At 37.7% G+C, this 21,787-nt stretch overlaps 1 protein-coding gene across 39 annotated transcripts in view; it reads left to right on the top strand.

Moving 5' to 3' along the window:
* Positions 1-20,398, top strand: part of NRXN1 (neurexin 1) — a gene marked incomplete at both ends in the record, with an annotated part of 1,144,386 nt that extends 1,123,988 nt beyond the window's left edge. For all 39 annotated transcript variants that reach the window (XM_079720554.1, XM_079720542.1, XM_079720558.1 and 36 more), the window contains one exon: positions 20,091-20,398. In XM_079720554.1, the coding sequence (XP_079576680.1) occupies positions 20,091-20,398 (308 nt within the window). The remainder of the gene's footprint in view (positions 1-20,090) is intronic.
* Positions 20,399-21,787: the final 1,389 nt, after the last annotated feature.

Genomic DNA, 21,787 nt, shown 5'->3' on the forward strand with positions numbered 1-21,787 from the left:
TCACCTGGCTTTGTTAAATATTATAACACCATGGAAAGTGAGGAGTAGCTTGTTAATAACCACACTCCAGATATCCTTTCTGCCTCTTTTCTTTACTAATTTATCACTTATCTGAAAGAATCGTGTTTACTTTTCTGTTTGTTACTTGTTTATTAACATATAGCTTGCATCCCCGCCATGCAAGAAGAACAGCTCCCTGAAGCAGGAACTCTGTTTGTGTTGTTCCACACAAGATATGTTGCATGAATTTTAATTTTGTTCCACAGCCCCAAAGTCTGCTGTCTGATAAACAAGACACAGCAGCTACTGACCCCATCTGATGACAGCTACAACACTCTTGTACCAAGGCTAGTTTAACTTTTCATCCTCAGTGTTTCTTTCCTTACTCTCTAGTTTTCAATTCGTCAATTCCTCTTAAGGCTTAAACTTCAGATTCTGTTGCTTTAGTGGCTTCTTCCACTGTAGGCTTTTCTTGTGATCTTACCTCCCCTAGATGGTATCTTGATAGTGTAGTCCATGAATGGTTTCCCTCTCTATATTACATTCTGTAAGCGTGATCTCTTTTCTACATTGGATTTTTCTATCCAATTCCCTATAATTTTTTTCATGCCCATCTTAATAATTCATGCAGTGTTGCTCTTTTGGCATAATTGGCTCTGTTTGTGTGACAACTTCCTGTGAAATTCTTAGTTCATGTGATTTTTTTTTCCTATTTTCCAACTGCTTTTTTTTTTTGCAGTTGAGGAGTCGTTTTTGTTATCCTCTTATAATCTGAATATTGTTTTCTGCTAGGATAGCCCTCCTCTAGGTCTTTGTTTCTTAATGTACTATGTACTTGTTCTCTTAAATAGCTTTTTTCATACTTGCTTTGGGTCTTGAACACAAATATAAAATAACATGATCAAAAATTGCAGTCGCTGATGTTATTAGACTTTGGATACTGTTAGATATATCTCGATAAAAATCATGATAGATATCAGCAGGTTGTATTTTGGGAAACTGACTTTTTAGGCAAGTAATATATTGGGTTAAATATTTAGAACTGGATGTGCCTACTATACACTTTTGCTACTCCTTAAGCAAGTGAAAGCAGATATTTTTTGTAAAGAGATGCATAATTACTTTTACAGGTAGATTGCCCAAATCTTCTGTGTATTTCACACTAATGTCTCTCAGTCTCCCTGAATATTTACATATGAAGTTTCTCTAATCACCGTGACCCAAAACTCTTCCAAAAATGATTTCTTCTCTGAAAATGTGCTATGCTTATCACTTAGGTTCTTTCCTAAGGCTATTAATGAATCAAACAGGAAAAATCTGGCATCTTCTTGAACACAAGTAAATTAATACCTTTTATGAAGTGCTTGATAAATTTGAATTGCCATGTAATTCCACCCAGATCTCTTAACGAAGAGGGACATTATATATTTGGTGGATTGTCAGTTTCACCATTGACTGAATAGTGTTGAGAACTATTGTGCACCCACTGCTCTGTTAAACTCTGGGAGAAAAAAATAGAAACTGCACCGTCAGTTCCATTTTACAAAAGGACATCTTTCATTCTACCCCAGATGCTTTTCCAGCTGTTCTTTGTGATGAACAGGTTCTTTACCTTTGACATTAAAATATCACCTGTTTTTCAGGTTGTTACAAGAATAAAACTAATATATGTAAGACATCTACTGCAATGCCTGGCATAAAGTAGAGCATAAATGGTGGCTTTTCTTTTTCCTAATTCAGTTATATAAAAAAGAATATTTTCCCTTTTACATAATGCTGTTACTTTTTCCTGGGTGAACATTGGTGGGCAAACACACACTGTCCTGTGTGGTTAGCATCAGATGACAATTTCACATTGGTATAAACAGTGTTTTAGAATATGAGAGGGTGGCTGTTCAATTCAGGAGGTCTAATTGAACCCCAACTCTTAGTCGACAGGTGGAAATCAGAAGCAGCCATTGGTAACTAGGTCACAGGCCAACCTTGCCCTGAAACACCTGGTTTTAGCTGCCTGGACATGTGACAAAGTGGATGACTTTTCCTTCACACTTTTTCTCAGAAACACTTGCTCCTCTGTGCTTTTCCCTCAGCCTAGAGACATGGTTGTTAGATTAAATGAATTAATGTATGGAAAGCATGTTATAGAACAAGGCCTTGCTCATAATAAGTGCTACCTGAGTGTTTGCTATTATTACTATGTGTATTATATAAATATACATATTTTCCAAGACTTCTTTTTCCACAGGAGCATAAGTTTTTGTAAGACAGACTGCTTTGATTTATTAATAAATTGACAAAATGGCAACAGTACAAACCACTGAAGTTCCACAGTGACCCTTAATCATGTCAGTACATCTTGATTTTGAGGCCTTCTTCTAAATAGATTCTTTTCTCAAAACTCCGGAAGAAATTTGAAAAGGTGTTTTGTATGTTGATATCTGAGACCTAAATGGAGATAGTGACCCTCTTTGGTGTGAGAACTTCTGATGAAAAACTAGTTTGTCATTTGTTACAAAGAGAACAGGATCAGCTTCTTGTTTCCTGGGAGCCCTATTTAGGAAGGACAATTTCCTCTTAGATGTATAATGCTTGGAATAATATGTCTGTTCTCTTTGTGTATGTGTGTGGGCAGGTGGTAGCTAATAGGATATTGGGCCACTCTCAAATCAGTTAATCCTCTGTCAAAGGAGAAAAAGAAAAGCTCTATTAAATAATTAAAAAACTGGGGCTTCCCTGGTGGTGCAGTGGTCAAGAGTCCACCTGCCGATGCAGGGGACACGGGTTCGTTCCCCGGTCCGGGAAGATCCCACATGCTGCGGAGCGGCTGGGCCCGTGAGCCATGGCCACCGAGCCTGCGCGTCCGGAGCCTGTGCTCCGCAACGGGAGAGGCCACAACAGTGAGAGGCCCGCGTACCACACACACACACACACAAAATTTTTAAATTAAAAAACTGGCGTAATTATAGGAGAAGAAAAGGAATGTTATTTGGGGGGCAAGCTCTTAAACATTAGTTGAACCAATGGGGATGAGGTCATCGGTACAGCCCCTCAAAAAATACTGTTGGTTGCCTGTCAGTTGATCAGGGTTCAGGTTACATGAGTAATGATAGATCACAATAACAACTAATATTCAGTGAAGATCTGTTCTGTGTTCATCATTGTTCTTAGTACTTTGTAAACATTATTCTATTTCATTATTTGGCCAAACTGAAATATTTTCATAGCTAAGGAGATTCGGAGAGATTAAGTTACTTTTTGTAATGTGAGAGAGAGAATATGCTCTCTAGTTTAGGAAAAGTGGGGTTTTAATTCCTTGGAATGCAGAAGGTTGTTCTTTTAGAATTCAGGCACCTCACAAATATAAGATTAATTTTTTAAATGTTCATTTAAATAATTTCCATGGCTGGCATAAATTTAAATTTGATGGCGAAAGGTCCATTACATGTACTACTATTCATTAGGCTAAATTTGCTGCAATTACTGTGCAATTTCATGTGGTTTTCCAGTGTGCTATTTTGAGAAAAGATCAAAGGATTTCTATTGAACTGATCCCATTAACCACATTAGGAATAAAGATATGTATATTGAACCAGGTGCATCTTTTTATTAAATAAGTAATCACAGTCATTTAAAGGAATATATTACTTATTAGATCATATTTTTAGAGCCTGATTAGAAGATAATTTTGTGCTACATTTAAATTTGGGGTATTTATTATGTAATTATTCAAAAGCGAGTTTAATTAGCCTGTAATAGCCAACACATCGCTGTTAACATGGGGAGTTTTGAGGTGCAGCCAGCAAAACAGCAGTAATGAGTGCTCCATTTTTGGAAACACCTAGAGCATCTCCTGAGCAGAGTCAGACCAGAGTCAGTGGCGAGGGCCTAGCTAATCATGTAGGTGCAGGACAGGGCATCTGGAGTTTGGGCTCTGATGGGCTAGGTGGCTTTCAGTGTGTGACATGCTGGTGGAAGAACTGCTTTTTTCCATATTAATTCTCCAGACAACTGGAATAAAAATGTTTGGTTAAAATGGAAGAAAGACATTAGACATCATTTGCACTTTTTCCCCTGTTTTTCTGAGAACAGTAATGTCAAAACAAAAATTACATTGGACAAAATTAAACAGACAAGGGAGATCTATTCAAGAGGATTGCAGTAGAAGGAGCCCAAAATTCAATCCGAGCTCAATTCACTGTGAAAAACAAAACAAACCAAAACTGGAAAGTTTTTAAGAGCTGGGGTGGAGGGATCATAGACCATAGACCTTCTGTGTTGGCTGATTGGCTTCACCCAAAGGAAGAATAAACCCTTTCCCTCAAATATCTTCAAGACTGAAGGTAGCTTTATAAGTTGGAGTAACATGTACCCCCTCAAGGTAGGCTCCTATTTTCCCCACAGAAATTGGAAGATGGGGAGCTATCTTCCTTGAAGGTTATATTTCAAAGTGAGGGCTCCTAAGTCCTTGAGAAAAATAGTCCTGGGTTATAACACTGAAACAAAGCTTTAAAAATATTTACACATCAAAGGTAGAGAAAGAATTTGGATTTACCAGTTTTCTAAAGTAAATGCTCTAAGGAAAGGGAGGCCAGGGCCCTAGAGGCAGGAAGAAGCCTGTCTAAAGTTTGCCCAAGCCTAAGGTCTTGGTCAGTGAAGGCACTTCCACCTTTTCAGGCAACTGATTTCCTTTACCAAAATTAGTTCCTACCAGGAGATCATAGAAAACAAAATAACAAACAAAAGATGGTTTCTGTTTGTTTTCAGAACACAGCCATTTTTACTTAACGTGAACTATTTTCACCTTTCTATGATTTGATAATTTTTGTTTAACAGTCTAATGGAGTGGATCATTGTCCCACATTGGAAAAACTTCAAGAGCATTTTGTGAGAATTGTGATATGCAACAGGGAGTGAGTATTAGTTATGATTGTAACTTTGGAGTCAGATAGAACTAGTTCGAGCTGCAGCTCTTCCTGGTCTTGGGGAAGTTACCTAGCATCCTTGAGGCTCAGTAGCCTGTGCCAGTGAACCCATTATCCTAACTTTTAGTGAGGCCCCTCACAAGGCAGACAGATTTCCAGATCTGGGTGGAAAATGGGTACAGTCCCTTTTGCTGTTAGAGACAGCGGGCTCTATTCACACATGTAAACTAACTGTGCTTGGCCACTTACAGTAATTACTTAGCAAATAAGTGAGTTTGCTGAGTTAGATAAAGCATTTACCTGAAAGTCCACAGGGGCTTCCTTGGCAGTCCAGTGGTTAAGGCTCCACTCTTCCACTTCACGGGGCATGGGTTAGATCCCTGGTCGGGGAACTAAGATCCCACATGCCACACGGTGTGGCCAAAAAAAATTTAAAAAGAAAAGAAAGTTTGCAAAAAGTGCATGACTGCTAATGCAGAACCGTCCTACAGTAAGTAACAGAAAAAATCTACTCAGTCATGTGTATACCATAAATTTCTAGGCAGCCTACATGTATCCAGCCTTAAAACATTAATAACCTTTCACAAGTCCTTATTAGAAAATGCTAAAATACCATAAGAGCCTTTCTAAAGCGTGACGTGTCCTGTTGAGCTTTGGAAGGAGACAATGAGATACACTGCCGTGCTTTGAAATATTCACCAACATTGAAGGAAGAAATGCGGCATAGCTTTAGAAAAATAAAGGGTAAGTCTACTTCTTATGGAAACATGAAATGCAGGAAGAGTGAAACCATGTATTCTTGTAATTTGCGTCCAATATCTGCGTTGATAATGAAATTGGTTTCCTGTGGAGTTTTCTTGGTATTTATTAATTACATTTCCTCAGATGGTATCAGAGGTAAAGCAGTGTATTCTGAATACTGCACTACAGGGCATGCTGCCCCTGTGAAAAGCCAGTACGCTTTCTTTGTTGGTTCACGTGCCAGCAAATGCTACAGTAGGCTTTAGTCTGCAGGTCTCATCTCATGTCATCTGACTTGTTGGTCAGATCACTTTCATCATTAGTAGCTCCTTACCCACCCTCAGTATTATAAGAAGCCTGGCATTGGTAATAAGAAAGACAAGAGTACTTTATGAAATTACCAGGTTAAAAAAAGAATGCATTAAAGATGCCAGTACAGCCAGAAGCCATCAATTAAATTTAAAAAATTAGTAGAAAGAGAAGGAGCAATGTCATCACCTCTCTGAGCATACTGAAATCTTCATTTCATTGACCAGACTTTGGAAAGCAGACTGAGTTCACATCCCAGTTCAGCCACTTGCTGTGTCATCAGAAGCAAAACATTGAACCTCTGTGTACTTGACTTTTTACATCTGCAAAATGACATGAATGATGTTAAATACTCATGATGTTGGGATGCTGAAAGAGACAATCCATGTAAAGCCCTTAGTGTTGAGTCTGCCACCTAGAAACTTTGATAGTATGACTTAGCTTTTATTAGTAGTACCAGCAAATTAACTGAGGAGTCAACCATATTATAAATGGAGATAAACCTGTAGCCACAGGCAAGAAGGGGAAATGTTAGTAATTGGCCCTTTAGCATCTACAATAGAAAGCTTTTAAAACTCTTTCTGAATTCTAGCAGCATCAAACTTTTCTCAGTAGCCACTATGAAACTAGTAAGACAAGAGCAGTGCTTCAGTTGGATGAATGTAGGTTGCTAGGTTGGGAAGAGGGCACATGTCATCTGCTATGCTTAGTTTTGGAGGAAAACAATGCAGGTCGCTGCCCCCACAGAGCTTTTGAGAGAAGAAATGATTCGCTTTCCTGCGTGCTATTATAATCTGCTTGCTCTGCCTCCTAAAATACTCGGAACGCTCTGGGCTGCATGACTTAACCAGGCAGAGCCGCCACACCCCCTCCCCCAATGATGGATGGCTTTTCTTCCGTATTTCCCAATTCTAAGCTGGACATGCCTCCTTCTAATGGGCTCAGTGGGGAAGCTGTCTAATCTTTCACCTGAGCTATTGCACTTTCACCAAAAAGAATGTGACTTTCCCCAACAAAAGAAAACTGAGACAACAATAGCTTCACGGCAGGAATACAAAGATGATCACCCAAAGTGTGGAGACCCAGTTTCAAATCAGGAAAACCGCATGCTGCCCTGTTACCCAGAATGACCGGCACTTACATAAACACTATACAGAAACTCTGGGCGAGAGGCAGTGCCCCTAGGACCCAGCATACAATCTGCTACAGAGACTCTGCTGTGGATTTCATCCAGGGTAGAACATGGAATTCCAGATCAGGGAAGGAAGGAGGCCAAGAAGAAATGACCTAACAATTTTAGAAAGAAACCCTGAAACCTAATCAAAAGAGTTGTTATTTCCATGATAATAAGCCCTTCTGTCAGGTATTACCAAAGAGTGGTCTTAGATGATTGATTTCTTAATACCTAAAAACATAAAATCTCATAATAAAATTCTGAAAGAGGGAGAAATTTAATTCACTCCAACCACGGGAGCCAGAGAGCACTGATCCATAAAGATAGAATGTTTTAGAATGTTTCACAGATAAACAGAAACAAGCTCCACATGTAGCTTAACAATTAATGGCCTGAAACCACAGGCCTCATAGTATAAATGGTTGTTTTGCCACCTGAATTGACAGGGCCTCCATTCATGAAAGAGGAGTCCCTGAATACAGAGATCCCCTTGGAGATAACGTCTGTGGTGATCACTGCCACATCTGATTGAGCCATGGTGTGCTGTGCGTATCGCAGAGTTGTCTCATTGTTGGGAAGGCTGCTGATTCAATACCTTTTGTGAGGAAGACACAGGAAATATAACTGGGCCCTCGTTGTTTTTTACATAGCACTTTATCCTTCTCAGAGCGCTGGCACATTTATCCACCTGGTGGGATCCTCACAGTGACTCTGGGAGGTAAATAATGTATCATCATTATGTCTCTGATGAAAGAATGTGAGTAGAGGATAATGAATTGCTAAGGGTCACTCAGTAAGTTAGGGGCAGTGCCTGGACTAGAATCTAAAAAAATTCTTTTTTACCACTTTGCTATGCTTTCCTAAGATTCTGTGGGAATGCAAACTCCTTTTACTGGAAAGGACAGCTAGATGGCAGGTGTGGTGGAATGTGGCTGGAAGAGGTGGAAATGGACAGCTGCTTAGAAGAGAGACCTAAAGGGTTCAGTTCTACAGGGAAGGGAAAATTTGGGAATACTAACAAATTGTTTCACAGTCATAAGTGCCAACATGTTAAATGTATGAAACTGTAATAGCCACAGACACACCTGAGTTTGAGTTCTGGCTGTGCCAATTGGGAAGCATACATAGCATAACCTCTTTGAGACTCAGTTTCCTTTCCTGTAAAGTCATGATAACAACTACAGAGTTGTTATGAGGAAAAAGTTAAATAATGTGTGTAAAGTGCACAGCCCAGAGCCTACAATATAATAATAATTCAGTAAAGGTAGCAGTTACTAACTAAATAAAATAAGAAAAAATTTTCAGCCTTGCAGTGAGTCAGAAGGCGTAGTAGCCATGTTGAGCATCAGATGACAGTTAAGTCACATGAAATTATATCTACTAAGGGTAAATCCATGTACCATTTGGGAGGAAGTTAACAAAGGGGGTTTTAATAATGCAATACATTTAAGTAAGTTAATCCCAAGGTATTATGAAATCTTCCCTGGAGCTCTGCAGAAGCCTGATTTTACCTATAAATTATGAGAAAATAAAGGTGACTGTAGCAACTTCTGTCAGAGAGTTGGAAGGAACGCAGCAGTATTCACATGCGCACATGCATGTACACACACTCACGTACACACTCCTCATTACTCCAGCCATAATCATAGTGGCACCTTTGTCTTCCTATAAACCAGGTTCCCCTCAAATTCCTGGTTCCAGTCTTGAGGATTCCTTGGAATGAATCCCCTGGTTTGTGTAAAGAGCGACTGTTCAACTTTCTATATGTAAAAAAGTAAAATACATCTTAAGAAAAGTGACTTCTGGGTGTATGTATTTCTGGGTGTTTTAGTCAATCACCTCCCAGAAAAAGAAGCTATTTTGCTATCAAAGAGTTTAGTTGACTAGAAATCAATAACGGAGAGTATCATCTCCATTTCAAAATATAGCTCCTCTTGCATTTTCTGAAATGTGGTACATTTTGATGAAAAACACATGTAGAATCTCCACACTTCCCAGCTTTGAAACTGACTTTCTCAATTATTGCCTATATGGTCTTTCTTCTACTTGACAGTTTTGGAAAGTTTGACCTGACTGATGAGGCCCTTTTCGACTTTCTCACTCTAATAGCAACAGGAATAAAAAATACCCTAGAAACTTCTGCAACTGCTCTGCTGAATTTGAGAAAAGGGCTCCAAATTAGCTCTCAACTATTTGTAGTGTTGTGGGTATCAGATAAGGTCAATATAAGTAAGGCACCCAAACAAATCAAACTGAAGACTGCTAACTTGGTGGACTTTAAATAACTTAGTGCTTAGTCACTGGAATTAAGCAGCCTATACTTGGAGGCATAGGGAAAGTAAATGCAGATATACTTACGTTGATGCACATTGATCCCAATTCACTTAAGCAGAGAGGTGCTTTCTGGCTTAATTAAATAAATACCATCTTTACTTCTTTTATTGAAGATATTATAGGAGGTGGGAGTTAGGAAAGTATTGAAGTAAAAGTATTTTATAAAGATGTACGTAATTACCATCAATGTTTTACCCACTTGTTTATTACCTTTACTCAAAACTTTGAAATCAAAGATCTCTGACATTTTCTTAATGTCTATATCCACCCCAGTCCACTCCTGAAAATTTATGAACTTACAAAAATCTCTTCCTCTAATCAGTCAGAAAACATACATTTTTCAGCTCATGTGTTCAGCCTTCATTAGATGTTTGGAGGTGAGGGAATTGGTGGAAAAGAGAAATAGAGTCACGGGACACTATCAAAGGACTAACAGTCTAGTCTGGAAGAGAAGAAACAACCCAATAGAAATGAAAGATGTAAGTAAGATTTCACAATAGTATAGGATCCGTACTAAAATGGTTGATGTAATGTGTGGTTGAGAGAAGATTGGGATAAAGATGGATTTTCTCCAGATTCTCCCATATGTCTTCTTGATTCTGTTCTTGCCAGCTTCAGGCCATCCTATCTCATATCTTCCTTCTTGAGAAATCCTTGATGGCTTTCCAGGGTTCACACTGGAAGGCGTGGATCCTTCTCCTCCTTTAAGGCTCATTCCAAATAACTTCTACTAAGACTGCCCTTTGCTGATGACCTGTGTAAGGCCTCTCCCTCATTATTTTCTTAGCATCCAATTTTTGTGCCTTCTTGTGTTATTGAATTTTTTAAATTTAAAATTGTCCTGTTTGTTTTCTTATATTTTCTGTTTTATTTCAAATATACTGAAAGTTCTAAGAAGGTGGAACCCACGGCTGTCTTATGTATTTTGGTATGAACACCTTATGTGGTACCTGGTAAATTGTTGTTACTCAATACGTATTTTTTGAAATTTTTATATTAATTTTTTCTACTTGATTTTATTTTTTCCTTTTTTCCCATCTCCATTCATTAACCAATGATAACAGCTTGGCATGCATCTTTCACCATGTTCCGATGAACATATATAAATATAGGGTTGTTTTTCTCTCTCTTGCCATAGAAAAATAGAAGCACACTCTATGAATTAAATTTGGTTTTCTACTTTCTAATGTAGTATGGACATCTTTTAGGGCAACAGAATTTTCTGTAATTCCTATTTTTAACTCTGTTAAAATTCTAGGCTATAAGTGTACCGTAATTAAGGGTGTCCAATAAATTATTCAATTATGGCTGAATAATTTATTCAACCATAACCCTGTTAACAAGCATTTAAGTTGTCCTTTTTTCTTTTCTCCTCAAAATGTGATAACAAGCATCCTGTATTTATATATCTGCATGCTGGTGTATTTAATTCTTTAGACTATATTCTCAAACTGAGATTGCTTGATTAAAATATTTGTGTATTTTTTAACTTTACTATTGTAAATTTCAAACATATAATAAATTGGAAGGCATTGTATAATGAACTCACATGCTCCCATCAGCCAGCTGCAATTTAATCCTTTTAAATTTTGATAGATGTTACTAGATTACTTTCTAAAAATTATTGAGGAATTCATATTCTCACCAGCACAACTGTCTGTTTCCCAAGCAAATGTTCTAACCAAATTGTCACTGTTTCTTTAATTCTACTTTATTCCTCCAATATTGCTGGCCAAAAAAAGAAAAACCCTCCTTATTTTATTTTGACTTCCATTCTAGTGAAATTGAGCATCTTGTCCTACATTTATCACCCATATAGATCTTCTATTCTCCACTTGCTTGTCTGTATTTTTGTCCATTTTTCTAGTGGGTTTTTGCCTTTTTCTATAGCAATTGATACATGCTTTGTAGATTTTATAGGTGTTAACTCTTGGTTTGTCGTATGTACTACAGATATTTCTCCTCTCCTTTCTCTTCTGCATTTTCACTCTGTTAGTGACACCTTTTTCCACGTAAAATTGTTATTATTTATGGAGTCAAATGTGATTATCTTTTGATATATGTCTTCATTCCATGGACTATGATCTCTGTAAGTTTCAGGTCCACCTTCAAATTTCTTCTCACTTTCCCCCAAAACTCAATATGCTGCCACCACTCTGGCATTCGTTTAGTTCCTGAAAAGCAAACTCCTTTCTTCCTCAAAGTCATTCCACATGTGGTTCCTACTGATTAGAAGATTCTTCTGCCCACTTTTCACTGGCCTACTCTCCACTGATTTTCCACGTCTCAGCATAAATGTTACAAGCTCAGAAAGGTCTATCTGACTCCCTAGTCTAAATCAGAAACCTCTGTTCTACTCCTGCATGGTACTTACCATTTTCCTTCATTACACATGTTCCGGTTATTGCTTTAAGCCTAACTGTGTGATTTTTGTTGTATGTCTCTTCCCCTCATTATATTTCAGGGTCCCTGAGGGCAGACGTCAAGTGTGTTTGGTTAACTCCTCTACCCCCAGGACCTAGTATAGTCCCTGGAACATAACTATAGCTCACCATATAATTGATTGACAGCAGGAGTGAATATTCTTAGCAAAAACATCACAAAAGATGGAGTATTTAAGCTAAGTCTTGAGAAATAAGTAATATTCAGCCAGGCTAGAAAAAAAAAGGGCATATGAGTCAGGCATGAAGGTAGAACTTTTATTGGTGTATGGGAACTGGGAGATGGCAATAAAATTATGACTGTCACTTTCTTTGAGAGAAATGGAAGACAAACTTGAGTAGGTAGCTGCGGCCAGACCATGAAGAGCTGTGAGAACAGTAGTCACATTGGTACTTTAGTAAACACCATGACAATTTCAGGGATTCTAATAAGACCTTATGGGCACAATGACCATGTAAAAAGTCTATGAAGCTTGTAGATGACTAAGCTGTGGACACATAGCCATGATCTTATGGCTTCCCTCAGAGATGAGGGAGAATGTGTATTCCTCTGTCTGTTTATTTTCAGTGTCATCAATGTCACACATGATGTGATTGTCCGTTGCCTTTTCTGTTCCATGTGGTGCCATCCGAGGTAGCAGCTGTCCTAGTTGGTACTCCCTGTCCTCCAGGCACACTATGAATTTTTCTGTGTTTTGCACCCCTTCTCATGCAACGCCTAGATATCTGGTGAAGAAAATGATCCTCTCAGTCCCACAGTGGTGGCCCCTGCATTTCCCTTCATACATGTGACTTGGTGAAGAAAATGATCCTCTCAATCCCACAGTGGTGGCCCCTGCATTTCCCTTCATACATGTGACTTGGTGGCTTTGAAAGTAGCAGAGGAAAATGTTAGTCCCGGCAGCCAGGCAGGTAGTAAAGGCTTATTGATTTCCAAGTTCTATCTGAATCTCCTTTCTGAATCTCCAGTTGATTGGGTAGGGTTTGAGATGTATCAGGCATGACCTCCTTCAAGCCATTTGTTTGACCTGCAGTAGCAAACATCAAAATGTGCAGGACATGGGTGGAGCTGGTGAGCAGGGAAGGATTTGAAACATCCAGCATTCAGGCATTCATCACCTCTCAGAAAACCACAGTGTGAGTTGAAATGAATGCATATCATATAAATCACTGCCTACCTTCTTTCCTGCAACTGTGGTACTTAAACGTGCATTCTTATGAGTGATTACATCATAATTATTTCTTTTGACCTATGTTGTAACACAAAAATGAAAATAATAATAATTTTCTTTTTTGGTGATGGGGAAAATAATTGTGCTCATCTCAATTCACAAACACCACAGGAGCCTACAATTCCAATTTTCTTTTCACAGTATTAGTAAAACTGGGTACTGGAAAAGGCAAATCTTCCCTTATAAATCTGAAACCATTTTCAAGGCTAGCTTAGAATTATAATAACTTCCACATCTATTAAGACACAGTGCAGAACTATGGTCTAATGGGATCATTTTAGGCAATTCTTTTTCTTCATTGGGGTGGAGACAAATTTTAAATTGATTACTTTTAGTTTAATCTATGATAAAACCAGAAAGACTGGTCAAAGACTTTTAAGTGAGAAAAAAAATTAAGTAAATGCATCTTTCCAATAGTTTTTTAAAAGGATTATTGTAAGGCAGGTGGTCTAATAATTTTAGGGTAGCAGAATGATATATGTTGAGCATAATGTTTTATGACCCTTTATCTACCCCTCCCGGTCTGAAATATATAGCTCAAGTTCCATTTTTTTATCATTGGTATATTTTATTCTTTATTATTTCTTAATATTGGTAATCTCTTACACTTCTTTTTTTTCTTAAAGCTTAAAAGCTGAATTTTCCTTGTTATCAGTGTATAGTGAAACTCTTGCTTCATCCTTGATGTGACAGGGTCATGGCTGATGATGTCCCTATACACTAACAGTCTATATTGAAGAAATAAAACCAGCAATACAAATGGCCTGGAAACAACCTTCTCACCCTGCAAAGCTAAGTTTGGAAACAACATAAATATAATAAGATTACAGTGAAAGAATAGCTCATCCAAGTATACAAAATAGTTTCATAAAAGTGACAATTTGATAAAAAGAACATCTGATGACATGGTTATTGCCTTGGTAAACTCGTCATCGGAAATACAAGGTCCCATCACTCACCGAACCCTCATTTTATGTAACAGGAATTAGGACTTTAAGTATCGTTTCACGTGTAAAATATTATGTAAAATCATAAATCAAGAGCAGGTTTGCTTTTGAATAACAATATTTGATTACTATGTTTCTAACCTCAGAATGGAAAGAAAGAATAACTAAAGGGTGTCAGATGCTTTCCCTTGCACAGTGAAGCCACTTTGGAAAAATTCATTAATATTCAAAAATTTATCTTTCAAAAATGCAGAGTTATTTTAGAACTTCAGTTGTGAATCATCTTGCTGAGTCAATGAGGGCTTTATTCTCCCATGTGCACAGACTGTGGTTATGACCAGACACAATCAAACAGTGGCAAACTGGTAAATAGAGGCTCAGTGCAAAGCTGAACAGCCTAATGTGCTCCTCATCTTCCCTGCTTCATAATCAAAGTTTTTTGAAATTGGTAATAAAACATTTGATAAAGCATAGAATTTTATTCTTAAACAAATTTAGAAAGTTAAATTGTAAAGTAAAGCAGACCAGTATAAAGCACCAAGGCTGTGTTCTAATGAAACAATCACATTGAGACCTTTTTTTTTTTTTGCCATAAGGACAATTTTTTTTTTTTTTTTTTTGCAGTATGTGGGCCTCTCTCTGTTGTGGCCTCTCCCGTTGCAGAGCACAGGCTCTGGACCCGCAGGCTCAGCGGCCATGGCTCACGGGCCCAGCCGCTCCGTGGCATGTGGGATCCTCCCAGGCTGGGGCATGAACCCACGTCCCCTGCATCGGTAGTCGGACTCTCAACCACTGCGCCACCAGGGAAGCCCGCCATAGGGACAATTTTAAAGTGTGATGTGAAATCAGGAACTTGGCAATAAGTTTTGTCCCTCATTGAACACCCGGCTGAGTAATGTACCAACTCGAAGAGGCAGAGTCCTGACCCCCGCTGGCCTGGCCTTCTTCCTTTGCTGAATGGGGAGGGACACACCAACTGTGCTCTCCAAGGGCCACCTACAGGGATATCAAGAGCTGGGGGAGGGATGCAGAGAAGAGGTAGCGAGGGGGAAGAAGTAAGAGAAAGAATAGGCAGGAGCATGGAGTGGGTGACCAAGGACCAAAGGAGCTGGTAAGAAGTAAGACTTGCCACGTGGTCCTCTCCACTCTGTTGTATAGCCAGTGTGTCTCTTAAACATGTTTGTTCTATGGTATTTCTTAACTGGATCTAAATTAGTTCCTATTTGGGGAAATCATGTTCTCTCACAGATACAGTGCCAAGGACTATCAAAAATAAAGAAAGAACGTACATCAGAACGATTTCTTTTTCTGTGGTGGTAGTTTTAAAATAACTATTCAGCAAGTTTAAGGATAAGTTAAAATTTTAAATATTTCACTTTTTAACTTTTTTGTGCAGAGCAACAAATGGGTTTATTATTCTTTTTATGTGACAAGGCCCTGGAATATGTCTTTTACCCTTACTGTACACTCTTTACAATGAATTATTACCTGATATGAGTAAATTGGTTTAGGGTATCATGTGGAAATATGTTAATAACTGTCCTAGTACCTGAGAGACTATTCCTTTCTAAGTAATCAGAGAAATAATTCGACAATGAAAAACAAGAAAATTCATAGAGCTAGCTTATAATATTCTTGATAAATCTGGGCCAAAGCAGGCCATATGGAAAATTAGAGACCATCAGATCTTGCCAGATATTTGAGAGAGAGAGAGATAGAAAGAGAGAGAATTCAAATAAATTTTTATCTGTCCTTAAGATAACACTATCTGTACACAAGTCCCAGAAATATTTCCATCGCCATTTGGCTGAGAAGTGCCTTATATGAAAGAGGTTATAACCCTTGTGACAGCCTTTTGTCCTCACCACTATTATCAGTAGCTTTTGAGTCATTTAGGCAAAAATCAAAGGCCTTCATACTGCCATTAAGGTGTGCACATGCACTTTCCCCACATGTAGTAGACCTGCCACTACCAATCTTTCTCTCTGAGGGGTATGTGATGACTGGTATCCTTCAGTAAAATGAAGATAGAATTACATGGGAAATTTTTGATTAAGTAAAATATTCTATTATTATAGTGTTCACATAAACTATGTGTAATTCATGATGATTTATTTTATTTTATGAATCATTAAAATAGGGTATGTAGGCCTAAACCCTTAGGATATTTCATCTACTCTACTTTTTTTCTACTTTTTTTTTTTTTTTTTTTTTTTACTAGCCAGCTAGGCTGAAGTCAAAGTATGGGTGGAGCTGAATACTTGCCCATTTCCAGTTACACCGATAACATGCAAATGCCTTTGCTTATTCTTTGCCCATCATCAGTCAGTCCTATTGAAGTTTTCCATTGATCTGGGCTCCTTGTACCTCTGAGCCCCATGTAATGAATAGGCTACATTAGCTTAGTTTTACTTACAAATCACTTAACTTTTGACTATTCAGAGACTTACTGCTAATTTATACCTGTTCCATTCTTTCAGCACCTCTCTTATATTCTCTTTTACCTGTTTTTTAAGTGTTCTCATCACTGCTAAAACAAAGAAAGGGAGACAGAGTGAAAGTAACATTTAGTTAATTTATTTGTTTTTTAGCACTGCTGAGAAACAAACACTTGTAGATTTTTAAAAATTATTTAGAATGTCTTGATTTAGTTTACTAGGAAGTGTAAAGAGAATGCAAAGTACTCAAATCCATGAGATATAAGAATTGCTTATGGAGGTTTCTGATTAAATTCCTTTCTTCATATTGTCATGAATGGTGAAGAGATGACTGTATTTTTTAATAAAAAATATTAACCAAATTATATAAGAAGGCATTTAGCCTTTTTAGCCATTTATGCTATTATCTACATTTAAATTAATATGAAATTCCTCAGAGATTTTTCAGTGATCATCAAAATAAACCATTAATGACAGTCAATATGGGAACCACATTTATAATTCATGAAAATATTTACATTTCTCTAGCCTTTTATTGCACATCTGGGAGAGATGTCCCATTAACCCTTAAGTGTATAAATACTTCTGATCTTAGTACAGAAGTTAAGAAAATTATCACTTAGCTTTCAGATTGGAAGCATAAACAGAAAAAAAATTGTTAAATAATCAGTTAGATGTGGAAGCAATTGCATATTCCAAATAGACCTAAAATAATACCTGTGGTGGTTATTAATTTTTAATGTGAATCAGGGGAAAAAAGGGATAAAATGTTTCATCATTGGGTTTGTGGAGGGTTTTTTTGGTAGGCTAGTTTTATGATATTTAGAATCTTTGTTTATATATGGGTTACAGAGATGTTTCAGACCTGCACGCAAAGCAACCTTTTGGCTGGAGTTGCAAAAAAGACAAGTATTTTCCTTAAACAGGAGGCATTTCTCAAATGGCTCTATGGCAAAATGGAAGCGTTTGAAGCTTTGCTTTGGTCTTTGTAATCTCATTCTGATTTTACCACCAGTTTGGTTTTGGTGCGCTCCTTCTACAGTTGTGAAAACATATCAGAACTATCTGAGCTGATAAAAATAAAATTAAAATTCTTTGATAAGATGGTCCATTTACAATACCAATTCCTAAATGGAAAAAAGAGGACATATATATTCTTAGTTTAGAAAATGTAAACCCTGCATTCCATTAAACTCTCAAGTCTGACTATCATGAGCTAGCTATACGATTAGGATTTTTTCTCCATTCTCCCCATTCTTTTCTGACAGACAAAGTGAGGTAATTATGAAAATGTGTTTAAAATGAAAGCATTCTATCAGGTGTGGGGAAATGATTTAGGTAATATTTAAATAAAACCCCTTTTCCAGCTCTTGAGAGACCATGGTAAAAGAATGCCCCACAAAATGAGCAAGTAGAAAGTTGGCATTTAGTGAAAGTTAGCAGCTGAGCTAATTGGCAGACTTTGGCAAAGATGACTGTATTTGAGAGAGAAAGTGCCGCCTTTGGTTTGTCAGGTAGTGACAGAGTTCCTGCAGTAGGTTCTCTTCTTCTTGAGAGGAAATTAATTTCCTGTAATCAAACGCTGTGGATTATAGTCTTTGTCTCCTTCTGCCTCAGCCACAGAAGCAACTCCAAGGCTTTTGTATTCAACAACATTACATGAGCTTTTGTAAAACAAGCAGGGATACATTCAGCATACAAAGGTTTCACGGGCTACATTTTGTAGCTCCAGAACAAATGGCTGCTTTGAGAGCTATTCCTTTGTAAGTGACTATATTTGTAAGGCTTTATTTGGGGAAGGAAAGGAAAGTGACGGCAAGAAACCCACATTTAGGCAGATGAAATCTTGGTGATGTTTGAAAATCGAATTACAAAGCAGCATAGTGCTATATGGTAGGAAAATGATTCCCAGTAACTAATAGGAACCTTCGTAGAAATATAAAAAAATAGGGACTTCCCTGGTGGTCCAGTGGTTAAGACTGTGCACTCCCAATGCAAGGGGCACGTGTTCAACCCCTGCTCAGGGAACTAAGATCCCACATGCTGCATAGCATGGCCAAAAAAGAAAAAAGCCTCTTGCTTAGCCACCCGGAGCACCGTTGAAGAGTTTAAGGGTTAGTGGGTATAAAAAAGAAATCCCCCTCCCTATCGGCAGGGGGGAAATATATATATAAAATTACTAGTGATAGTGAAATAAAAGTACCATTTTAGCTTTTTTGAACTGTTCAGTTTCTGGTGTGTGTATATATACACACACACACCTTCCACATACACACACTGTTTATGCAATCTTGAGATTACCTAAGTTCATTATGCATAATTTACAAAGGATAACATTTTGAAAATTATAGCATTTTTAATTCATTACATCTGAAAAGTTATCTTTTTTCTGTAAGACAAGGGAGAGGATGGAGATTCAGAGAAAGAGAGAAAACACAATCCTTAGAGAAAAATAACCTGTGATCAGAGATGGGATAGAATCTTATCTCTCTACAGCTCCTTTTCTTTTAAATTCTTTTAAATAATAATAAATTTATTACGTAGTGGAAGAGAGCCACTCTCCCCTCCTGCTGTCTATAAACTGAATCCCAGGACTTTTCTCCCCACCTGTGGTCAGTTTCAGTGCCCGACTAGGCCTTGGAGAAAATAGTAATGCCCCCGTGATCCATTTCTTGTACCCAAGGAAGAACTTTATACTTTGGAAAGATTGAATGAGGGTTTGTCAGTTAAATAAAAGTGGGGCAGCCAGTCCTTTATTTATGATCATCTACTAGGTACTGAATTTTGACTCAAAACCAGTCTAGATGGTCTTTAAAGTATTTAAAAATATTTTCTTACTTTCTCCTCTCAAATTTAGTTTCGGTGATCACTCAACCACTGCCAGTGAATGAATAACATACACACATACTGATGTTAACAAATAAACCTCCAACAGAAAAGAAAATTAGTTGTTTTAGTTTGTAAAATTGTGACTAAAATAACACTTTTAAAAGTAGGCAATTAGACTATTAAAAGTGCCTGGATTATCTTTTTGTTCAACACTGTATTCATTGCAATAGGAGGCAATACAATTTCTGAAGTAATCCTAAATTTAGCTATCTTGTTCCAGTCTAGAGTGAACCGTAAGCATTTTGTATCAACATCAATTCGATTCTTAAAATGATAATCTCTAATATTATAGGGTAGAGTCATTATAATGTTATGATTTTATCCTCCATGTTGGGTTTATTGTTTTTCACCTAACACATCAACATGGCCCTTTAGAACTACATGGAGCTTATTTGGAGCTACACTTACAAGAACCTGTTAACAAAATCGATCTGTGAAAAAGAAAAGATGGCAACAGATCTCTGTCGCAGTGCTTTGATTCACAGTCCCTAGTTTTTAGTGACCAAGAGGGAATAGGAATTGCTACACTTAGCAACAGTATCCTTTTCCTAGAGCAGTCGATGCTATTCCATTAGGCCTGGAAATAGACGGTAAATGTAACTCTCTGGCATTCAGGAAACTCCATAATCACTTGGTGTTTTTCTTCCGCCCTCTTTCCTACAGCCAACCCAACCCGGGCAGGCGGGAGAGAGCCATACCCAGGCTCAGCAGAAGTGATTCGGGAGTCCAGCAGCACCACGGGCATGGTTGTGGGGATCGTAGCCGCTGCCGCCCTGTGCATCCTCATCCTCCTCTACGCCATGTACAAATACAGAAACCGGGATGAAGGCTCATACCACGTGGATGAGAGTCGAAACTACATCAGTAACTCAGCACAGTCCAATGGGGCTGTAGTAAAGGAGAAACAACCCAGCAGTGCGAAAAGCGCCAACAAAAACAAGAAAAACAAGGATAAAGAGTATTACGTCTGATCCCAAGATCTGAAGGACCCTTGTATAGAAATAGTCTTCATTTTATCTGAGACATAATATAAACTTATTTACTTTCCTTTTTATGAAGCACATAAAAAAGAAGACAGGGAATGCAATCAGGAAGGAAAGACTGTTTTTAAAAAATAAAAACAAGTATCTCATGCTCTTGTTTCTCCAAAAAAGAAAAAAAAAAAAGCAGAGGTCAATAAATTCCCTAACATCCACAGTGTTTTAATTTACTCTGCCTGTCTTTATGTTGCTGGAACATTTCTAAAAGACAGTGGTGATCACACGCATTCATAAAGCAAAGGAGTATTACAACATCGGGAGGCACAACACAAAAACAACACAAAACACAACACAGAAAAAGAAGCTACCTATGATCCCGGATTTAGCCAAAGTGCTAGCACTTTCCCGAGAAGTCAGTTAGTCTGATTGCCAGAGAAGACTGTCATTTTGAGTGACTCGACCTGCAAACCTTTTCAGAGTCCGTCACCTGGCACAACTGGAGCAGTGGCTGGAACTTGCACTTGAAACAAAGTGCTGGCTTTTTTGAAGACTTGTGTAGGAACACATTCAAAAAGCCCCCTTCTGGTTGTGAGGGCAAAAAAACAAAGTATGGAGGCCTTATTTTCAACAATGTGAAAGATAAGGCACATTTTCACACTAAAATTTCAAAACAGAAAGAAAAAAACAAGAGGGTATAGATGCAATCCTTGGGAAATTTCCGTGCACGCTTAATATGTTATTACATGTGTTTATATAAAATCCATCTCTGTGTGCTTTCTGGACTGTGATAAGTGACGTTTTATAGCCTGTTGTATAGAAAATGCAAAATATATCTCTGCTCTTCAGCCATTTTTGGTAAATTCGATGTTATAAGTGTTGCTAACTATAGGGAGTTTTATGACATCAGATCAATAATTATTTCAGGGTTTTCTTTTTTTGCCACCATTATAAATTGCCACAATTACTTACTTTTTTAAAAAAAAATTACAATGTAGTGTTTATTCTAAGGAAGATATGTATGAATGTATATAAAAAGACTCAGCTACTTTTTTTTCCTTACATGTACAGCCTTCATTCTGTTGCAGTTAAGTTTTAGTATTTGTATGAAAGGTGTGATTTAGAAGGTAAACTATATACATATAATCTTCTTTGCTCCCCCAAATACTCACATTTCCCACATACATTCCTCATTCACGATCACAAATATGTGCACACACACACCCACACACAAATCCAGAGGAATCCATCAGATAGGATGGAAGACCCAGACGTACATATAATAGCAAATATTTACTGACACGTTGAAAAGCAGAAAGGAAGATCATTGTGCCAACGTATTGATGATAAATGGGGTGATTTGCTTCATTGAGATCATGCTCC

Source organism: Hyperoodon ampullatus (assembly GCF_949752795.1).
Source record: "Hyperoodon ampullatus genome assembly, chromosome: 15".
NCBI classification, from domain to species: domain Eukaryota; kingdom Metazoa; phylum Chordata; class Mammalia; order Artiodactyla; family Ziphiidae; genus Hyperoodon; species Hyperoodon ampullatus.